This window comes from Takifugu flavidus, chromosome 5 (assembly GCF_003711565.1).
Source record: "Takifugu flavidus isolate HTHZ2018 chromosome 5, ASM371156v2, whole genome shotgun sequence".
NCBI classification, from domain to species: domain Eukaryota; kingdom Metazoa; phylum Chordata; class Actinopteri; order Tetraodontiformes; family Tetraodontidae; genus Takifugu; species Takifugu flavidus.
This window is the reverse complement of record NC_079524.1, coordinates 10,397,811-10,413,717: the sequence shown is the minus strand read 5'-3', so window position 1 is coordinate 10,413,717 and position 15,907 is coordinate 10,397,811. Positions and strand designations below refer to the sequence as shown.

The 15,907-nt window shown below is 45.4% G+C and overlaps 3 protein-coding genes across 8 annotated transcripts in view; 1 reads left to right on the top strand and 2 right to left on the bottom strand.

The window, feature by feature from the left end:
• Positions 1–2: 2 nt before the first annotated feature.
• Positions 3–2,769, bottom strand: ppp1cc (protein phosphatase 1, catalytic subunit, gamma isozyme). The gene is made up of 7 exons (XM_057031819.1): positions 2,380–2,769; positions 1,880–2,011; positions 1,558–1,788; positions 1,331–1,435; positions 1,008–1,231; positions 746–880; positions 3–662 (listed from the first exon to the last, which is right to left on the bottom strand). Exons 1-7 carry the CDS (start codon positions 2,432–2,434, stop codon positions 573–575), a joined length of 972 nt encoding a protein of 323 aa, XP_056887799.1. The 5' UTR covers positions 2,435–2,769; the 3' UTR covers positions 3–572.
• A 450-nt stretch (positions 2,770–3,219) lies between these two features.
• On the bottom strand, positions 3,220–8,779 carry myl2b (myosin, light chain 2b, regulatory, cardiac, slow). 3 transcript variants are annotated; one of them, XM_057031826.1, is made up of 7 exons: positions 8,632–8,779; positions 4,272–4,361; positions 4,112–4,187; positions 3,902–4,006; positions 3,724–3,802; positions 3,592–3,640; positions 3,220–3,503 (listed from the first exon to the last, which is right to left on the bottom strand). In XM_057031826.1, the coding sequence occupies exons 2-7, from the start codon at positions 4,305–4,307 to the stop codon at positions 3,399–3,401; spliced, it is 450 nt and encodes a 149-aa protein (XP_056887806.1). In that variant the 5' UTR covers positions 4,308–4,361; positions 8,632–8,779; the 3' UTR covers positions 3,220–3,398. The 3 variants fall into 3 exon arrangements, with proteins under 3 accessions (XP_056887806.1, XP_056887804.1, XP_056887805.1); XM_057031824.1 differs by lacking the exon at positions 8,632–8,779 and adding an exon at positions 8,309–8,410; XM_057031825.1 differs by lacking the exon at positions 8,632–8,779 and adding an exon at positions 5,466–5,885.
• The window catches only part of cux2b (cut-like homeobox 2b), a 67,719-nt gene continuing 60,270 nt past the window's right edge, over positions 8,459–15,907 (top strand). Inside the window, exon 1 of one of the 4 annotated variants that reach the window (XM_057031785.1) lies at positions 8,459–8,614. In XM_057031785.1, coding sequence (XP_056887765.1) covers positions 8,474–8,614 — 141 coding nt within the window. In that variant the 5' untranslated portion in view covers positions 8,459–8,473. The other 3 variants (XM_057031789.1, XM_057031788.1, XM_057031787.1) reach the window with 3 other exon arrangements.

Below are 15,907 nucleotides of genomic sequence, written 5' to 3'. Positions count from 1 at the left end.
AATTCCCCCCCTAAAATTCAGTCAAAGTTTATTAGAAAGATTTAGACATTACAAGTGCTCATTAATCCTTTAATTTAGCACAAGACCTGTTGAAAAATGTGACGACTCAGTGTTAAGTCAATATCCTGCAACACTGACTGCAAATAAACTCGATAAAAGGTTCACAGAAGTAAACAAGTGCTCTCGTCAATGGTTTTACAGTCATCAACACTCATTGATAGCGAGGGAATGAACAAAAATAAATGAACAAAGATATGAAACAGGAAAAGAAAATGTGCACAGCTTCAAACAAGGCATTCCTGTGCAGAAGTAGCCGCATTGTTACATATTTCCTGATTGAACAGTCGTGTGTGGCAAAGACTAGCTGCAAAATGAGTGCAAAACACCTGAGGTTTTCACGGTGATGTCATCAATTTACCCCTGTGGACAAAACAGCCGAATTGTTTGCTTTCATCGTGTAGGAGTGAATATATTTTCTGTATTGGCAGCACGAGGGACGGCTGATCCGTCCGGTGCAGAAGACGAAAGCAGAAACAGAGGAGTGACACTGACCCCCCCCCCAACATCCACACTCATTTCTTAGCTTGCTTGGTGACCATGTTACGAGGGGGGGTCACGGGACGGCTGCCGTTGGGCTTTTTCTTTTCTGCCGGTTTCAAAATCTGCAAAACAGTAGCGGGAGTGATGAGATCTGCCGCTTTACTCAGAAAATAACTCTGATGAGTCAACGCAGGAGGCTGCTTACCTGAAAAGAGCACATGAGGGTCTCGTCCACGCTCATCATGGCACCGGCGTTGTCAAACTCCCCACAGTAATTAGGTGCTGAAAACAGAGTCACCAGCTGCCTCTTTGCAAAAAATTCATAGCCGTCCTCAACAACCTGAGGGAGATGGGGGATGGGACGGGTTAAACGGTTGCACTCGTGATAAACCAAGAAAAACCCCACAAAGACCTGATACCCTGTAGTCCAACACCCCCCCACACCCAACAAAGCTGAGGGTAAATACCTGATGGGCACGGCAGATCAAATCCAGGTCGTGCTTGTGCAAGAACTTGGCCACCACCTCAGAGCCAAAGGTAAAAGATACACCCCTGTCATTCTCCCCCCAGCCCAGAACATCCTTGTCTGGGTCGGACCAGAGCAGATCACACAGGAGACCCTGGTCAGGAACATCAGTGGGGCGCATGATACGTCTGATCTGCTCCATGGACTGAAGGTCGGGTGAGAGACCTGCGAGGAACAGCAAGAGCACGAGTAAACACAGATACCGAGGTCAAACTTACAACTCTGCGTATTCAACGTAAAACCCAATATCCCATAATATCCCACCTCCATGGCAGCAGAAGATCTTCTCATCAACAATGGCAGCAATGGGGAGGCAGTTAAAACAATCTGTGAATGTTTTCCAGAGTTTGATGTTGTACCTTCTTTTACCTGAAACAGGGGGGGAAAACTATTGATTCAGTAGCAATAACACAACATTATTATCAAAAAAAGTACAACAGCGTAACGTCGTTGAGGTAGGAAATAACTCCTGACTAAAGTGAAGTACTCACACTCATCATAGAAGCCATATATTCTATTGATGGACGCGCACTCGTGATTTCCCCTCAGCAGGAAGAAATTCTCTGGATATTTGATTTTGTAGGCCAGGAGGAGGCAGATGGTCTCCAGGGACTGCTTCCCTCTGTCCACATAGTCACCCAGAAACAGGTAGTTGCTCTCCGGAGGGAAGCCTCCATATTCAAACAGCCTCAGCAGGTCATAGTACTGCCCGTGGATGTCCCCTGCAGGATGAAGGTCACGCCAGCGGGCCTTTAATAGGGACAAAACCAACTAATTCTGCATTGAGCTATTACTTTTTAAAAGAGACCTCACCACAAATCTTGAGAGGGGCCTCCAGCTCCAAAAGGATGGGCTGACTGAGGAAGATCTCCCTGGATTTCAAACACAATCCTCGAATCTCGTTTTCTTGGAGCTGTACATTCTTTCCGGGTTTTGCTCCTCTGACTAAGACAATATAAACACCATTACATAAAGACTGATGAGTGAAATAGGCATTCCCTACAGGAAACTATCTCCTGCGTGTCACATAACACAGAGACGTGTCTAACTTGTCGGAATGTGTGTTGTAAGTAAGTGATGGAGACAATGTTAAGTGGTCACTGGTCATCAAATTTCGTGTCCTTCCATCAGAAGGACAATGTCAGTTCCTACACCGATTTGATTGCTTACAACTACAAATGGAACATTAAGTAATCACTATATATAAATAGTTTACAAGCTATTGGTAAACATATGCTAAACGTAGCTGTAATAACAGGTTAGCATTGGCTTATATAATAGTGGTTAAGGAAAGAATTTCCGTATTCCTTTACCTTCCAGGAGACGTTGGATGATACTGTCTATGTTGAGTTTGTCGACATCAGCCATTGCAGCGTTAATTTAAAAATAAAATCGCTCTAGTTAAATCTGGGTTTTAGGCGTTTATACAGTTGTGAAAGCTAGCCCGCTAGCTATCCTGGCATTAGCTGCCAAATGTTAGCTTCTCCGGTTTTTCCACCTATGGGTGAAAATGTTGATGTGGCCCGGCTCTTATTTAGCGACTCGTTTACAAGTTAAATAATCTAATAAACTAAGATGACATCTCTAAAAAAAAATACATCCAATATTGGCCGATTTGTGGAGACAGGGACGGGGGGAACGTCAAGCGCGTTGGCCTTTCGCGAGGGTTCCAGTTCCCGTCTCGCTCGTCGCTCTGCCGCACCTTCTGCTCAGCCCCTGGACGCAGCCGCCCCGCGGCGCCCCCTGCTGGCCAGGGCGGAGAACTACACTTCAACCCATTTAGAAACTGGGCTGAACTGGAACCATCAGTCAGGACAAAATTAACAGCAGAATTCTCCACGTTTTAAAAGAAGATATTTGAGTATTTTCTGCTGTGTTTTTTCGCCTATAGTAGACAAATGGCACTATTAATCAAATGAATCGGGTTATGAGGGTTGGGTTTGTTTCGGTTTCTCATATACCATCATTTCCCTTATGTAATGTTTAAATGTGGTGCCTGTTTTATTTACACTCATCAAACTTACCCCTCAAGATAAGCACATTTCCGCCACCCTTGTATGAATGTCACTGAATCTGCTGTAAAGCACCAGTTAAATATATCAATAACTTAAAATTGTTTCATGAAGTCAATAAAAACATGTTGTTTTGAGTCCTTTTGTTCTCTTATAGGCTTTATTTCAAGTGTAAAAGTGTCACCTACCACAGCATGTACGCTAATGGACAAACAACATTTTGTAAATAAAAAGAAACGCAAGTCTTGACCTCTATAGTTGCATGCAAGATCATGCACGTACATAAGCACAAACGCACTCAGTGGGCAGCTTCCAGGGGCCTACTCTTGATCCTTCTCTTCCCCGTGTGTGATGACGTACACCAGGTTCTTGTAATCGAGGTTTCCTGCTACATCCGGAGGGAAGGCTGCAAACATCTGCTCCATCTATGTGGATAAAGCACGAACTAGGATGATTCGTTGGAAAGGAACCCTGAAAAATGTCAGACTGTGAGGTGTCTGGCTGACATCTGACCTCTTCGGGGGAGAACCGGTCCGCCTGGGTCGTTAACATGTCCGTCACACTGAGAAGAGGAAGCATGCGTGAGCAGTCAAGCTAACACTAAGGAGCCAACTCCTGGCCTCCACGGCAGATGGCGCCACTCACAAATCTTTCCTCAACGTTCCTTTTCCCTCGGGGTCGAAGACCTTGAAGGCGTTCAGGATGGTCTCCTCTGGATCGGCACCTGGAGAGGATCAGCTCTGAGTTCAAGGAGCCAAACGACTTTTCAAATTCAATCTAATTTTGAACGTCTGCATCTGTCTGCATCCGAAACGTGTCTCACCTTTTAGTTTCTCCCCAAACATGGTCAGGAAGACCGTGAAGTTAATGGGTCCCGGAGCCTCCTTCAGCATCTCATCCAGCTCCTCCTGCTTCACATTTAAACGTCCTGGAGACAAAGACAAGGCGGATTTAAAAGGGCACTTTGCAGCCGACTTGTTTTTAGTCGATTAAATAGATCTTTGTTTGATTTTCTTATCCTTTTTTTGAGAACCTAAAGCGGCGAAAGTGTCTCTGAGGTCGTTCTTGTCGATAAAGCCGTCCCTGTTTTGGTCCATGATGGTGAAAGCCTGCGGAGGTTTGGCGCGTTATTTCCATCACATCTCACAGAAATCTGAACATTCTGCAGAGAATCAGTGCGAAATGAAACCGACTTCCTTGAACTCCTGGATCTGAGTCTGTTCGAACATGGAGAACACGTTGGAGCCGGCTCCCTCCGCTCGCTTCTTGGCTTTCTTCGGGGCCTGCAGGGCGGACAGGAAGGGGAATGCAGTCACCACACTCATTTACTCATTTGCTGGAGGAACCTTCTCAGTTTTTGACCTTGCAGATGTGCAGCACGAAAGGATTTTTCTATTGGTGTTTAGAAACTTGTGAATCAGACAATTTTATCTCTGTTTTGGCTCCTCTTGAAGACACATTTTTTTGTTTTGTTTCATTGTGGAGTTTTTATGTTCTCTTCCTCTTTTCCTCTGCTTCCCCTCCCCCCCAGTTTAAATTCTGGATGTAATTTAGATCATTTAATTATGGTATGCACATAGATGCAAACGTGTGTGTGTGTGTGTGTGGGGCGCGAGGTGAGTGGGGGCATATATCTGGTTAGCGGGGATGACAAACGCTGTCAGCGCGTTATGGAAATATTTAGCCAGTTCTCTTGTTTTGGGGAAATGCAGAATATAAACCCGGGCATGGGGGGGGGGGGGGGGGGGGCTGCAGCGGGATCACATTGGGGATTATTCTATAGGGCCTGAGTGATGACAGGATGCCACACCGAGCCCCGTTTGATCAGAAATCCCTCGGAGACAGGGATTATGAGGAGCTATTTACACAACTGCTGCGTTAGTATGAAAATCAGCGTAAAGGGGGGGGTGCAATGACATCATGCTGGTTGGGTCTCTCGACAGCTGCTGTCTAACCCTGGTTGTGGATTAATCCCCCCCAGAACTGATGTAGCTCCTGGACAGAACAATCCTCTCCTCCCTAAAATAAATCTTTGATTTTCTGAACGTGTTCGCCATGAAAGCACAAAGTATTTTTGCTTGAATGACTTCATCTATGATTGTAACATGAACACAGAACTTAGTCAGGGTTAATGTGGCATTTGTATTTAAATTCTGGATTTTTTTTCACGTTTTCCAATGGAATAAAAAACAACGGGCCATCCTACTTGTCATCAGTTGCTTAGAAAAATGCAGTTTTTTTGTCAACATAATGTATCAGAAAATGTCCTCATCTAGCTCTGATGCATCGTGTAACCTGGGAAACAAAATTTCGCATAAATTAAGTAAAAGTAGTAGACTTTAGCTTCAGAAAGTGGCAAAGGATGGACCAAAACTGCATCTACTCACCATGATTCCACTGATGAAGATGATCGCTGCTAAATGACCAGGTCACACAAAAGAGGGGTACATATACTGACCGTCCCAGAGCGGCTATAAATACCTCATGCCCTGTTTAGGCAGAGTCCCAGGTAAAGACCGAGATCCCAGCAACACCACAGAGGTGCTTCGCCAGATTCAAGGATGACAGCCAAACACACATGTTCCATTACAAAGCTCCCTGAATAACAATAGGACATAGCTCACGGAGGACAGTTGGGACCAGCTGTCCTGTTCAAGCTTCAGCTGGGCCAAAACTATGTGAGTCCTGGTACAACCATGGACTGTAAGGACGACCGTACCACCTTGAATCCAAACCTTTAAATCATTTTAGATTTAAAGGTCCCAACGTGTTTAGTTTTAAAATGGTTTCACTAGCTTTTTGTTGTTGTAATACACGTTGTGTCCACAAGGGGCTGCATTCTATCCCACTACTTCCGTATTGATATGACAAAATTGGACGTATTACACTATTAGTTTATTTTTGACGTGATTGTGATTTTGAAATTGGTCTTTATTGGGTTTGTTTGACGGTTTCTAGAACACTATACTATTTTTTTTATATCTCACACCATGAATAAAAAAAAGATGTAATATATGATCTAACCCTATTTGTGTGTAATGGAAATTGATGTTAATGGTTCCACCTGGTTTCAGAGCTTTAACCTGAGACGGATACAGATCATTTTAATGATAATAATAATGTTTAATGTGACCAGACAGACTTCAGGGCTCTTTACTTTGTCTTTCTCACACTTGTCCAGCAGGTGGCGCCAATAACTCGCAGCTCTGAACTCTGTTAACTCTCTGGTAATTAAATACGTACATGACGTCTTCTTAATGTGTCCACTCTTGCAAATATAACTTATTTATAGTTATATAACATAAATAATGTAATGAATTACAAACCTCCTGATGAATAATTTAATAAACCTTGAATGGATGAACCAAGGGAATGTTACTTTTGATAAAAACATAAGGGGAATTTTTGTTTGAGGCAGTCTCTAAAGGTGCCTTAATTAAAGTAATAATGGTTTGAAGGCTTAACTTTTTGTGTCATACATTAACCAGTGATCATAGGTCATATTGATTTTCATAAACAAGTGTTAAGTTAAATCAAGATAGAATTTTTGATATTAATGATTGACAAAATGGTGATTTTGGCAAAACATTTACAAATATGTTAGGAAAAACTGACTTTGACAGCATTTTTCCTGCTGTTTCATCAACATGTGGCCACAAAGGTGGAAATTAATTTACCTGAACCTTTGGAATTTGCAGCCCTTTGTTTTATAAAGGGCAAAAGCTAATAACTTTAGGAGGAATTCTTCAAGATAACAAATACCTGTGAGATTATGGTCATCTTTTTGAGAAAAAATTATGACGCCATTAATCACTGAGAGATTTCTGAGGTTACTATTGTAAGATCTCTGAGATAAATTGGATTTATGACGATGAAGACCATTTTTTTCCATTTCAAATCCTGTCTTTGAGGTTTAAATCTGAATTGTTTCAAATTTGTTCAAAATGCTGTTAGAGGCAGTTTTCTGGGTTCCAGGGAAGAAATGTGACAGTTGACATATTAGAAGACAAACCCATAATAATAAATAAAATACAGAATGTAAGATTTAAATAATAAAATTTGTCAACTAATTATACAGGTTTGGGAATCTTGAGATTAAAGTCAAATGTTTGAAAAGATGAAGGGTTTTAATAAAAACCCTCCAACTTAAATAAGTATTTACAGTTAACACCCACTTTTCCACATCCTAATCTTCCTATTAAAAGAAAATGCAATTAAAAAGTATAAACAAATAGTAATAAATGAAGGGAATGAGATTAAATACAATGATTTCCCCAACATGCAGCAAACTGGGACATCATTCCAGGCTCCAGGAAGCAAATATGGAAATTTCCCATAAGATTTCTCATAAGTTGTGAATCCAGCACTTCTATTACATTAAAAATCAACTGGTTTTGTTTTGCCTTTGAGCCACAGATAAAATTCAATAAGAAAAACTTTTAATCATCTCCAGTTATCGTTTCCCTGAAGCACCTTTTGTGTGGCAGAAGAATTGACCCCTCAGGTGCCAACAAACTACCCCCATGAGACTATCCTTGTCTACCTTCAGCAAAGGTTGTCTCCGTGAAACACCGAAGACAAAGCATAGATAAAACCATCAGTTTGGATAAATATCGCCTCTTATTGTGATTGTGATGGGTGGGAAAAGTCACCTGCCATTGCGTTGCTTCGCCTGAAGGGGGCGCTGTCGCCGCTGCAGCAGGGGAAACATCATTTTATCCGGATCCTTCTTTCAATAACTTCCACAAAGTAAAATGACTGTTTATATAGGCCGAGCGCACTGTCCTCCTTTAAATTGTATTTAAAAAAGTTTAAGTTTGTGCTCCAATGTAAAACCAGCACGCATAATTTTACATTCATATCGATAAGTGGATGCATAATTGAACCAAGTGATCAATACAGTCACACAAGCTTTAGCCATCTGTGCATGAATCGATCCCCATAAATTTCAAACGTGTAAGGAAAACAGCACAGCATTGGCGACATCACGTCCAATAACGCGTTTTTAATGTAACAATCTAGCGTTTAATCATTAGTTCTAAAAGTATCTTAAAAGATTGATCATATGCAATAAGGTCAATAAAGACAATGGATGAATTAAATCGCTACTTCATTTGCTCTAAAATGGGGCTTAAAGTTGAGATCATTTCTCTCATTTGCATAACACTGGATATTTCTAGAAGGATTAGTCGATTCATTGATTGTTAAACCTCAGTATCGGGAACTTTACCTTAAAATCAAGTCCAGCTCCCAGTTCTGCTTCATAACTGCTCAAAAGCACTTTCCCCCCTTCCTTATTCCGGTTAAATAAAAACATGTCGGACTTGTCAAAGATATTTTTTGTGTGTGTGTGTGTGTGTGCGTGTGTGTTTTTTTCTTCTGCGGGGCCACAGTGATGTTGTTTCACGAGGGGGGAATCCAGCCCACATATTTATTGCAGCCGCTGAAAAAAATCTCCTCAATATCCCCCAAGATGGCCGCCGATGTAGGATCGATGTTTCAATATTGGAAGAAATTTGATCTACGGCGGCTGCAGGTTAGTGCTTTTCTCACCTTTCTCGCCTTATTCCCCCCGCGGTGCGCGTCGGCCCCGCTTCCCCGTGCGCGTCGTCCCGTTTTGGGGGCGAATGCGAGGCGAGAGCTGGCGGCGTTTGCATCGATAGTTATTAGAAATTGATCCCTGTTCTGCCTTTGTTCGGTTCAATCATTGATCAGCGGTGGAGGCACCGCGGAGCAGCGCTGTTCGCCGCGCCGGTGTTGCGGGATCAGCACCGCGGACAGCACTGCTGCTTTCACGCTTTTCCCCCGCTTTTTCCTGCCCGACGCCGCCGCTCTTCACCACGCAGGGAAACTTTTAATTCCTCCCTGAACGTCTCTGCTCCGGATGAAGGCTGCAACTTTTTCTCTTTTTTTGAATCTTTCTCTGCGGTTTGTGTCGACGGTTCTCGCAGCGGCTGCATCTTCCAGTAGGACCATTTTCATTTCTTAACCTTTTTTTAGGTGGAGAGGGGGAGGTTGGAAGCAGTTGGTTGCATGCTGGCAAGTTTTTTCTTTTATTTGTTGGTGGGAAAGTTTATTTTTTTACCCCCATTTTTGGTTTAAATCGCGCATTTGAAGGCTGCAGCCCGCCGCCGCCGCGCGTCTTTAGAGGTGTTTTAAAGGCTGCACGGATGGATCGTTTCGTCCACGTTTCTCGTTAATATCGTGGAGAATGAGGCAGGTGAGCTACGCTGCGTGCACCCCCGCTCCTTTAGGCTGCCGTTGAGTCCGATTTTCCCGAATGACTGCTTTTCAGTGTCCACTCCGCCGACACCAGCAGCCCGCCTCTGCTCCCTCCCGAAGCCGCAGAGGGCTGCTCGGCCGGGGGGGCTGTGTAATTGTATTCCCCGCTAATGTTTGTAAATCAGCCTCGGCCGGTGCAAGGGCAGCGTCCCTGGCTTTTGACTGATGTTCTGTAACATGAGAAATGACAGGGAGCGCGGCGGGTCCGGGTGCCTCGGAAAAGCCTGCCGAGCTGCAGAAATCTGATCTGGCGGCTCTCGGTCGTGTTGGTCGGGTGTTATTCCAGCTCTCGGCCGCTGGACCTCTCTGTGATCCAGGCTGAGGGGAGGGGATCATTGTTGCTGCGGATTCAGCCTCTCCTCCACCCCCGGTTGCACAGGAGCGTGTGTGATAGATGTGCACATTCAAGGATTTTCATTAAAGGCAGGTAAATAACCCAGGACCTACATTTGAAGTGCCCCATCAGGATGCCTGAGACATCACCCACAGTGTCAGGAGCTGTGATGTAGTGGGACACAATAAAAAAGGTTAGCCTCCAGTCAGTGGTCATCATCTAAGTGACCACTAATAATATAAAGGACAAGCGCCTGCCTACCTGCAGGGAAGCGCTCATGCTAGGTTCCCTTGAATGACCTTATATTCATGGAATGAATCACTCTGACATAGTAGAGCCTGGCTGGGCTGCGGAAGGATAATAATAATAATGAAAGGCAGTTTCATATCATTTCAGCGGCAGACGTGGTCGCCGTTCGAGCAACGCTCCAAATGAGGTGTTTGACTTTATCACCTGCAAAATTTTGCAAGCAAGCGAAATTGGACTTGCGTGCGTTCCTCCGTGCCTCTTTAGCGTGACCTGTAGGCACCGTCAACGCGCCTCGCCTTTGTGTTGGTCAACCAGGTTCTGTTTAATCTCTGTGTGGAAGCCTTAATGACATTACCGTATTATCAGCAGTAAATATTCCTGCACGCGCCTGTTCCCCAACACGCCTGTGGCTTAAATGTGACAATGTCTGCTACGCCGGTCTGAAATCAATTACTTCACTTATTTCTCATTCAGTCATGGTTGGCTCCTGTTTCTGGCTGTGTGCAAATGATTACAGCTGCTTCACCTGCTCAGCCTGCGCACAGTCTGCATGTATCTCTGGTCCACAGACTACCTTTAGTTCCCTTTGCAGCTTATTATATCAGTGAACTGAGTGTGGGTTTTGGTTTTTTTGTTGGTCTGTGCTGTAGATATGTGCCCTCCGCATCATCCGTGATGAATAATTCACCTGCAGGCTGGTGAAAGGAGGGCAGGGGAAGTGTGAAGCGCTGAGGTGGAGTGACCTTGGTTCCTGCTGGCTGCAGGTCACCTGGCCATTGCTTTGGTAATCATTCACGCCAGCCAGATGGCATTTCTGTGGGCGAGCGTGAAAAGGACGGGTCAGGGTCTCCCCTGCCAGGTCCTGCCCGGCCCAAAAACGACCGGTAGAGGAGTCGGCGGGCTCTGTGGGAGGACTTTGTGGGCGCCGAGGAACGTGTGGTCAGCAGAAACAAACCATCGCCGTTTGGCGGAGAGCTTCTGTTTAATCGGCGGCGCTCATGCTGCCAAAAAGGATTCACAAGGACGTCGTCGCAGCCTGAAAACCAAAAAAAACAACCTCCCATTTGATTTTCACTTTTGACAAGCTGCTCTCCGCGTCTCTGCGCCCCGTTACTTTTATCCCCGCCGCTGTTTTTAGCGTCACGGCAACCTCGCACTCCAAAACAGTGTGCCGCTTATTTGTTGCCATTCCCCCCCCCCTCGACTCTCTGTTCTACGACTCTAAGAGGCAGCGGGCTTTTTAGATCAGCAACAAAAGCTAGTGATTGTACCACATTTAGCATGACTCAGTTGCTCTGGTGTCAGCTCTAATCCGCACACAGAGACAACAGTATTGCCAAACAGTGAAATTGCTTTGCAGTCTGTGAGCCCGGCTGCCTGCGCTGCCAGCCTGTTCTGCGTGCTGTTTGCCAGCCACACACAAACACACACGCACGCACGACGCGCACACACAATCTCAAATTGGCTGTGAAAATCGCGTCTCCCTTTCATTCATACTTTCGTATATTTGCTGGCTGATATTGTTAATGTCAAGTGCATCGGCATAATCTCATTGTTGTGCAGCGTAAGTAAGTCCAGAGCGCCTCAGACCTTGTATTAGTCGTCATAATGACTGCATGAGTTTATTTTTATGCGCCGACACATATAAAAAGCCTTTCAAGCTGACCTCCGTAATGATGCGGCGCACTATCGGCTCATTATCTTGTTTTTCAGGACTCGTCTTCTACAGTTATGTCCATCCAGGCTGCAGCAGATTAAACGCCGTGGTTAAATGTTGTTTAACGCTGATTTGGCGCTGCATTTGCCCCCCCCCCTCCCCCCCTCCACCGTATAAACATTTCTGAACATGCTCGTCATTACTGCCACCTCTGTGAATCAATGGGGTGGGGCATGTCTGTTACGGTACCGTATCCTTTGCGTTCAAGCCCTCTTCCTTTTGACGGCAACAACAAAGCAAATCAGGAAAGCGGGGAGCTTTTTACAGGACTATCTGGGGCAAATTGAGATGTGAAATCCAGGAGCCGTAACCCCGGTGCATGAAACGCTGGGAACATTAGAGAGGGAGAAGAGTGAAACTGACTCGAGCATTAAGCTGTTTAACCTCTCTGTGTAGCATTAGTGGTAGAGACTTCAAAGCAGACGCCTCAGTGTTGGAAGCAGAATGACAAATGGGTTTAGAGACAGCCACGGTGAGCATTCTCCCAGGAAGACTAGGCCTGTCGTTAGTGTCAGCTTAATCACTTTGACCTTCCTTCAGCTAGATTTTCATACCTATCCGTTCACTTTTGGCCTCCTGCGCGCTCGTGTTTGGATGCGGCACCTTGTGATGAGGCCGCCTGTGAAGATGATGTTTCCGTATCGCTCATCGTGCGCTTGAAAAGTCTCGATAGCTCAGATAAAAGGTTCCTCACGGCGCAAAAGTCACTTCAGTGGCGCGTGACCACACATTTCAAGGTTTCAACACGTCGGGGATCTCAGCCTTTAACCAGCAAACGCACAGCACGCCCTCCAGTTGTCGGGGCTTCCCTCTGGTGGTGGGCTGCAGTATAGCCATGCCCTCTTTTATTGCATTTTTATGACAGAATTAACTATTAGGAGGTTTAGGTGGCGTCTGCAGAAGTGTTACAAAAGGTCTGTCTACATTAAAAATGCACCACATTTAAACCATTTGTGAGAATGAAATGACCTCTAATTGAACTGCCCTGCCACCAGGGGCAGTGTTGGGCACTCTGGCTGCAGTGGACAACTTTTCTCAAGCAAAGGAAGAAAAAAGCCCACTTTTATAAGGTTTGTTTTGAGCGTGGCGGAACAGTTTTCTTTGTTGGGGTAAATATTATTTTTCTCCCAATGCTACCTCTCACCTGTGTGATGATATTTCCTCTGAAGACGTGATGAGTTTTTAACATTTGGTTTTTTTGGTCTTTGAGATATTGACGGGGCTCTGTGATGCGTGTGATGATTGCAGATCAAGGCTACAATCCACAGACCTCTCTGTGAACTTTTTTTATTGGAAGATGGTTTGGAAGGACAAAAGCGTGGGGAGGGGGGCAGTTTCAATGCTGTATGTCCTCGGTGTTGGTCGGGGTGAGAAGGCTGAACTTATCAAAGCAGCTATCAGTTAAAATGAGTGGGAACATGTTTTGTTTGTTGAGCCTCTAAACAGAAATTATCAATGCGCGCTGATTTATAATAAAAGTGCTGCTTAATGGTTTCAAAGCTGAAGATTGCTGTTTTGGAAGATTCCTGTTTATTTTTCCTCTTAATGTTTCAGCTGGAATGCCCTCTTGGTAATTGACATCCCATCCTCGCAGGGGACACCAGCTTTTTTCATAGCGGCACGTTCTCTGCGTTGCAGCCCCCAGGCTGAAGCGATTGCTTTGCAGGAGTAAATAACCAGCTTTAACAAAACTTCAGGGACACATTAGTCTGCTGGAGGATGGCTTTGTGGCGGCGGCGTGGCCTCCACTCTTCTTGCAGCGAGGCTGGCGGAAGCATCGGGAGGAGGGAGGTAATGGTTCATCGGCATGGGATCAAAGCTACGTCCTCTATCCCCGCTGACAGCCGGTCCCCCCCTGCCCTGCAAGGCCACACTGAGCTCCATTTCTCCACCACTGCCTTTATTCATCCGGACTGTCAGACGACACTGCAGACGTACCCAGCACGTGCCCTCTCTTGTTCATTTTCCCGGGGTTTCAGGGAATCCCCCTCTCTTGTCCCACATGTTGTAATCCTCTGCTTTTGACCATTTTATCCTTAATGACTGATAAAAATGAGAGAAATAAACTCAGGGCTTATTTCCCCAACGTGCAAGTGCCAGACTTGTGTGCAGAGCGTGTTCCGATCCTGGTTGTCATGTAGCTTGAGTTAGCATGGTGTGAAGGGTGCTCCTGGGCCCGGCACACTCATGAGATCAATGCTTCACTAACCTTCCCCAGGTTTTCTTTGGGGATCTCAGGCACTCTCATTATGTGCCACTGCTCACAGTGTGTTTACCAGCCTGGCGGAACAGTAGTCTTATGCATGCCGCCTATATCCGAGGCCCAATTTGTCCTCATTTAAGAGGGAAGAGAGCGGAGTCTCGCGGCGAAGGCACCGCAGTGGTGCTTTTGAGCATTAAAACAGCGTTTATTAACACTAAGCAGAAGTGCTCTTATTTGTCAAAATAATACAAAAAGGTGCATTATGGCTAAAGCAGATGGATCAAGGGTGCCGTGGTCGCCGGCCTTGTCTTTGTTTAGCTGCTACCCCCACTCATTTAATTACACTCTTATTCATCCCCAACAATGGGGGGCGTGGGGGTGGGGGGTCTGGATGCATCTGAGTGCCGCGCTCTCGCTTCTTCTTCACCGGGAAGGTGCAGGCTGGGACCCTAAAGCGAGCGAGCGGCTACAAGAGGTACAGTTTATCATTTTTAATGGAGAAGAACAGGAAGTGGCGACGTGAAGCGGGGCTTCGTGATTTATACACCCTCGGCCAGGGGAGAAAAGAGCAAGTCTGTCTCCCCGTCTGCACCTCTGGTGCGCAGTGGAATATTACCTTTTCAGCGTTCTCGGCTTCTGTGCAACATCACAGTAATACACTTGCAGTCATCTCTCCTGGGAAACAGATGAGAATTTGCCTAAGAAAGACGTTCACTTTTTAATCTGTTGGCTATTTTTAAAGACAGGAATTACAGGGTTTTTAATTAACTGCTGCTGGTGTTGCCTCTGGTTTTTGTTGTTGTTCCCTGAAAAGCCCTATGATGTCATCCCTCCATTGTCACCTGTTCATTTACTTTCGTAGTGGAGGGCATCGGGCTATTGATCCGGGTTTGCAACTGTGTTAGCAGCTCTGCCGGTGTGTAATATAGGCCTCGAGGCTATTCTGTCTCGCAAGTGCTTTCCAGACCTTGTAATCTTAATTAAATATGCGAGGTTGATTGCAACAGGGTCACTATATTTTGTATGTATATATGGTCAGAGTTTCCCCTCCACCCCCAGCTCCAAAAGAGGGGAGACATTTTGAATTTTAATGCCCAAAAAGGAGACTAGGACAAAGAACTGTATAGTGTTGCTCCCTTTTCAATTTTCCTTGTTAGCCTCCTCCTGCATTCCTCTCATTTTTCCTCCTGATTTTTTTTCCAGATGAATTTTATGATATTTTCCTTTGCTCCCCGCTCCACCTCTCTCTCTCTCTCTCTCTCTCTCTCTCTCTCTCTCTCTCTCTCTCTCTCTCTCTCGCTCGCTCGCTCGCTCCTCGGCATTTTCCCCAGACAGGTTCCACAGTGTTTTAGAGGGGATGGATTTAATTGCTCTGTGGGGATTGGTTGGCTGTGCGGGGCTCGGCTGTTTAATTAGTGTACCCTGCCGGGATTGGTTTAATGCTTCATGATCTTGAAATTGTCTGATTGTTCAGCCCTCTGGGGACTCTCTCTGCCTACGTAGGCCAGCAGGTTTAGCTAAACATTGCTCCAAGCTTCAGCTGTGCGCTGCACTGGGAAGCGCCCGAGGAGGCGAGATTTACGAGGACGAGGATATGGTCAACTGACTCTGACTCTGCAAATCAGGAGACTTTCCCGTCAAGTGGACAGTGTTCTCTGCGGAGGTCCTTGCTGCTATGTTGCCAGCATTTAGATCAGTTCCACGCTTTATGGAAATGATCCCATCTACTATTAATGCTCAACCAATATTTATCTTGTTATGAAGGGGTTTTCCGTGATAAGTAAGCGTTTCATTTTTCGCTGCAGTCATGTGCAGAATTTTTATCACTCGCCACTCTACCGTGCATATTTCCTGTGCCTTTTTTTCCCTGCTGGAACGGTCGGCTTGTGCGGAATGAGTGAATCAGAGAATCTCCTGCTGTGAAGGGGCCATTAGACCGCTGCACGTAGATCACTGAGTGATGCGCTTGGTCACCTTGACTAAGCTTAGCTGTGGAAATGACATTTGTGTAAATTGGCGTGGGTGTGTCTGCCTTCCTTAGAAC

Excerpts from the sequence above, each read along its gene's own strand:
- ppp1cc (XM_057031819.1), bottom strand. The coding sequence starts at position 2,434 with ATGGCTGATGTCGACAAACTCAACATAGACAGTATCATCCAACGTCTC. Across the intron at positions 1,436-1,557 it reads ATATGGCTTCTATGATGAGT|GTAAAAGAAGGTACAACATC; the intron begins GTGAGTACTTCA and ends CCCCTGTTTCAG. Across the intron at positions 881-1,007 it reads TGATCTGCCGTGCCCATCAG|GTTGTTGAGGACGGCTATGA; the intron begins GTATTTACCCTC and ends CATCTCCCTCAG.
- myl2b (XM_057031824.1), bottom strand. The coding sequence starts at position 8,395 with ATGTTTTTATTTAACCGGAATAAGGAAGGGGGGAAAGTGCTTTTGAGC. Across the intron at positions 4,007-4,111 it reads AGACACTTTCGCCGCTTTAG|GACGTTTAAATGTGAAGCAG; the intron begins GTTCTCAAAAAA and ends CTTTGTCTCCAG. Across the intron at positions 3,641-3,723 it reads GGAACGTTGAGGAAAGATTT|TGTGACGGACATGTTAACGA; the intron begins GTGAGTGGCGCC and ends TCCTCTTCTCAG.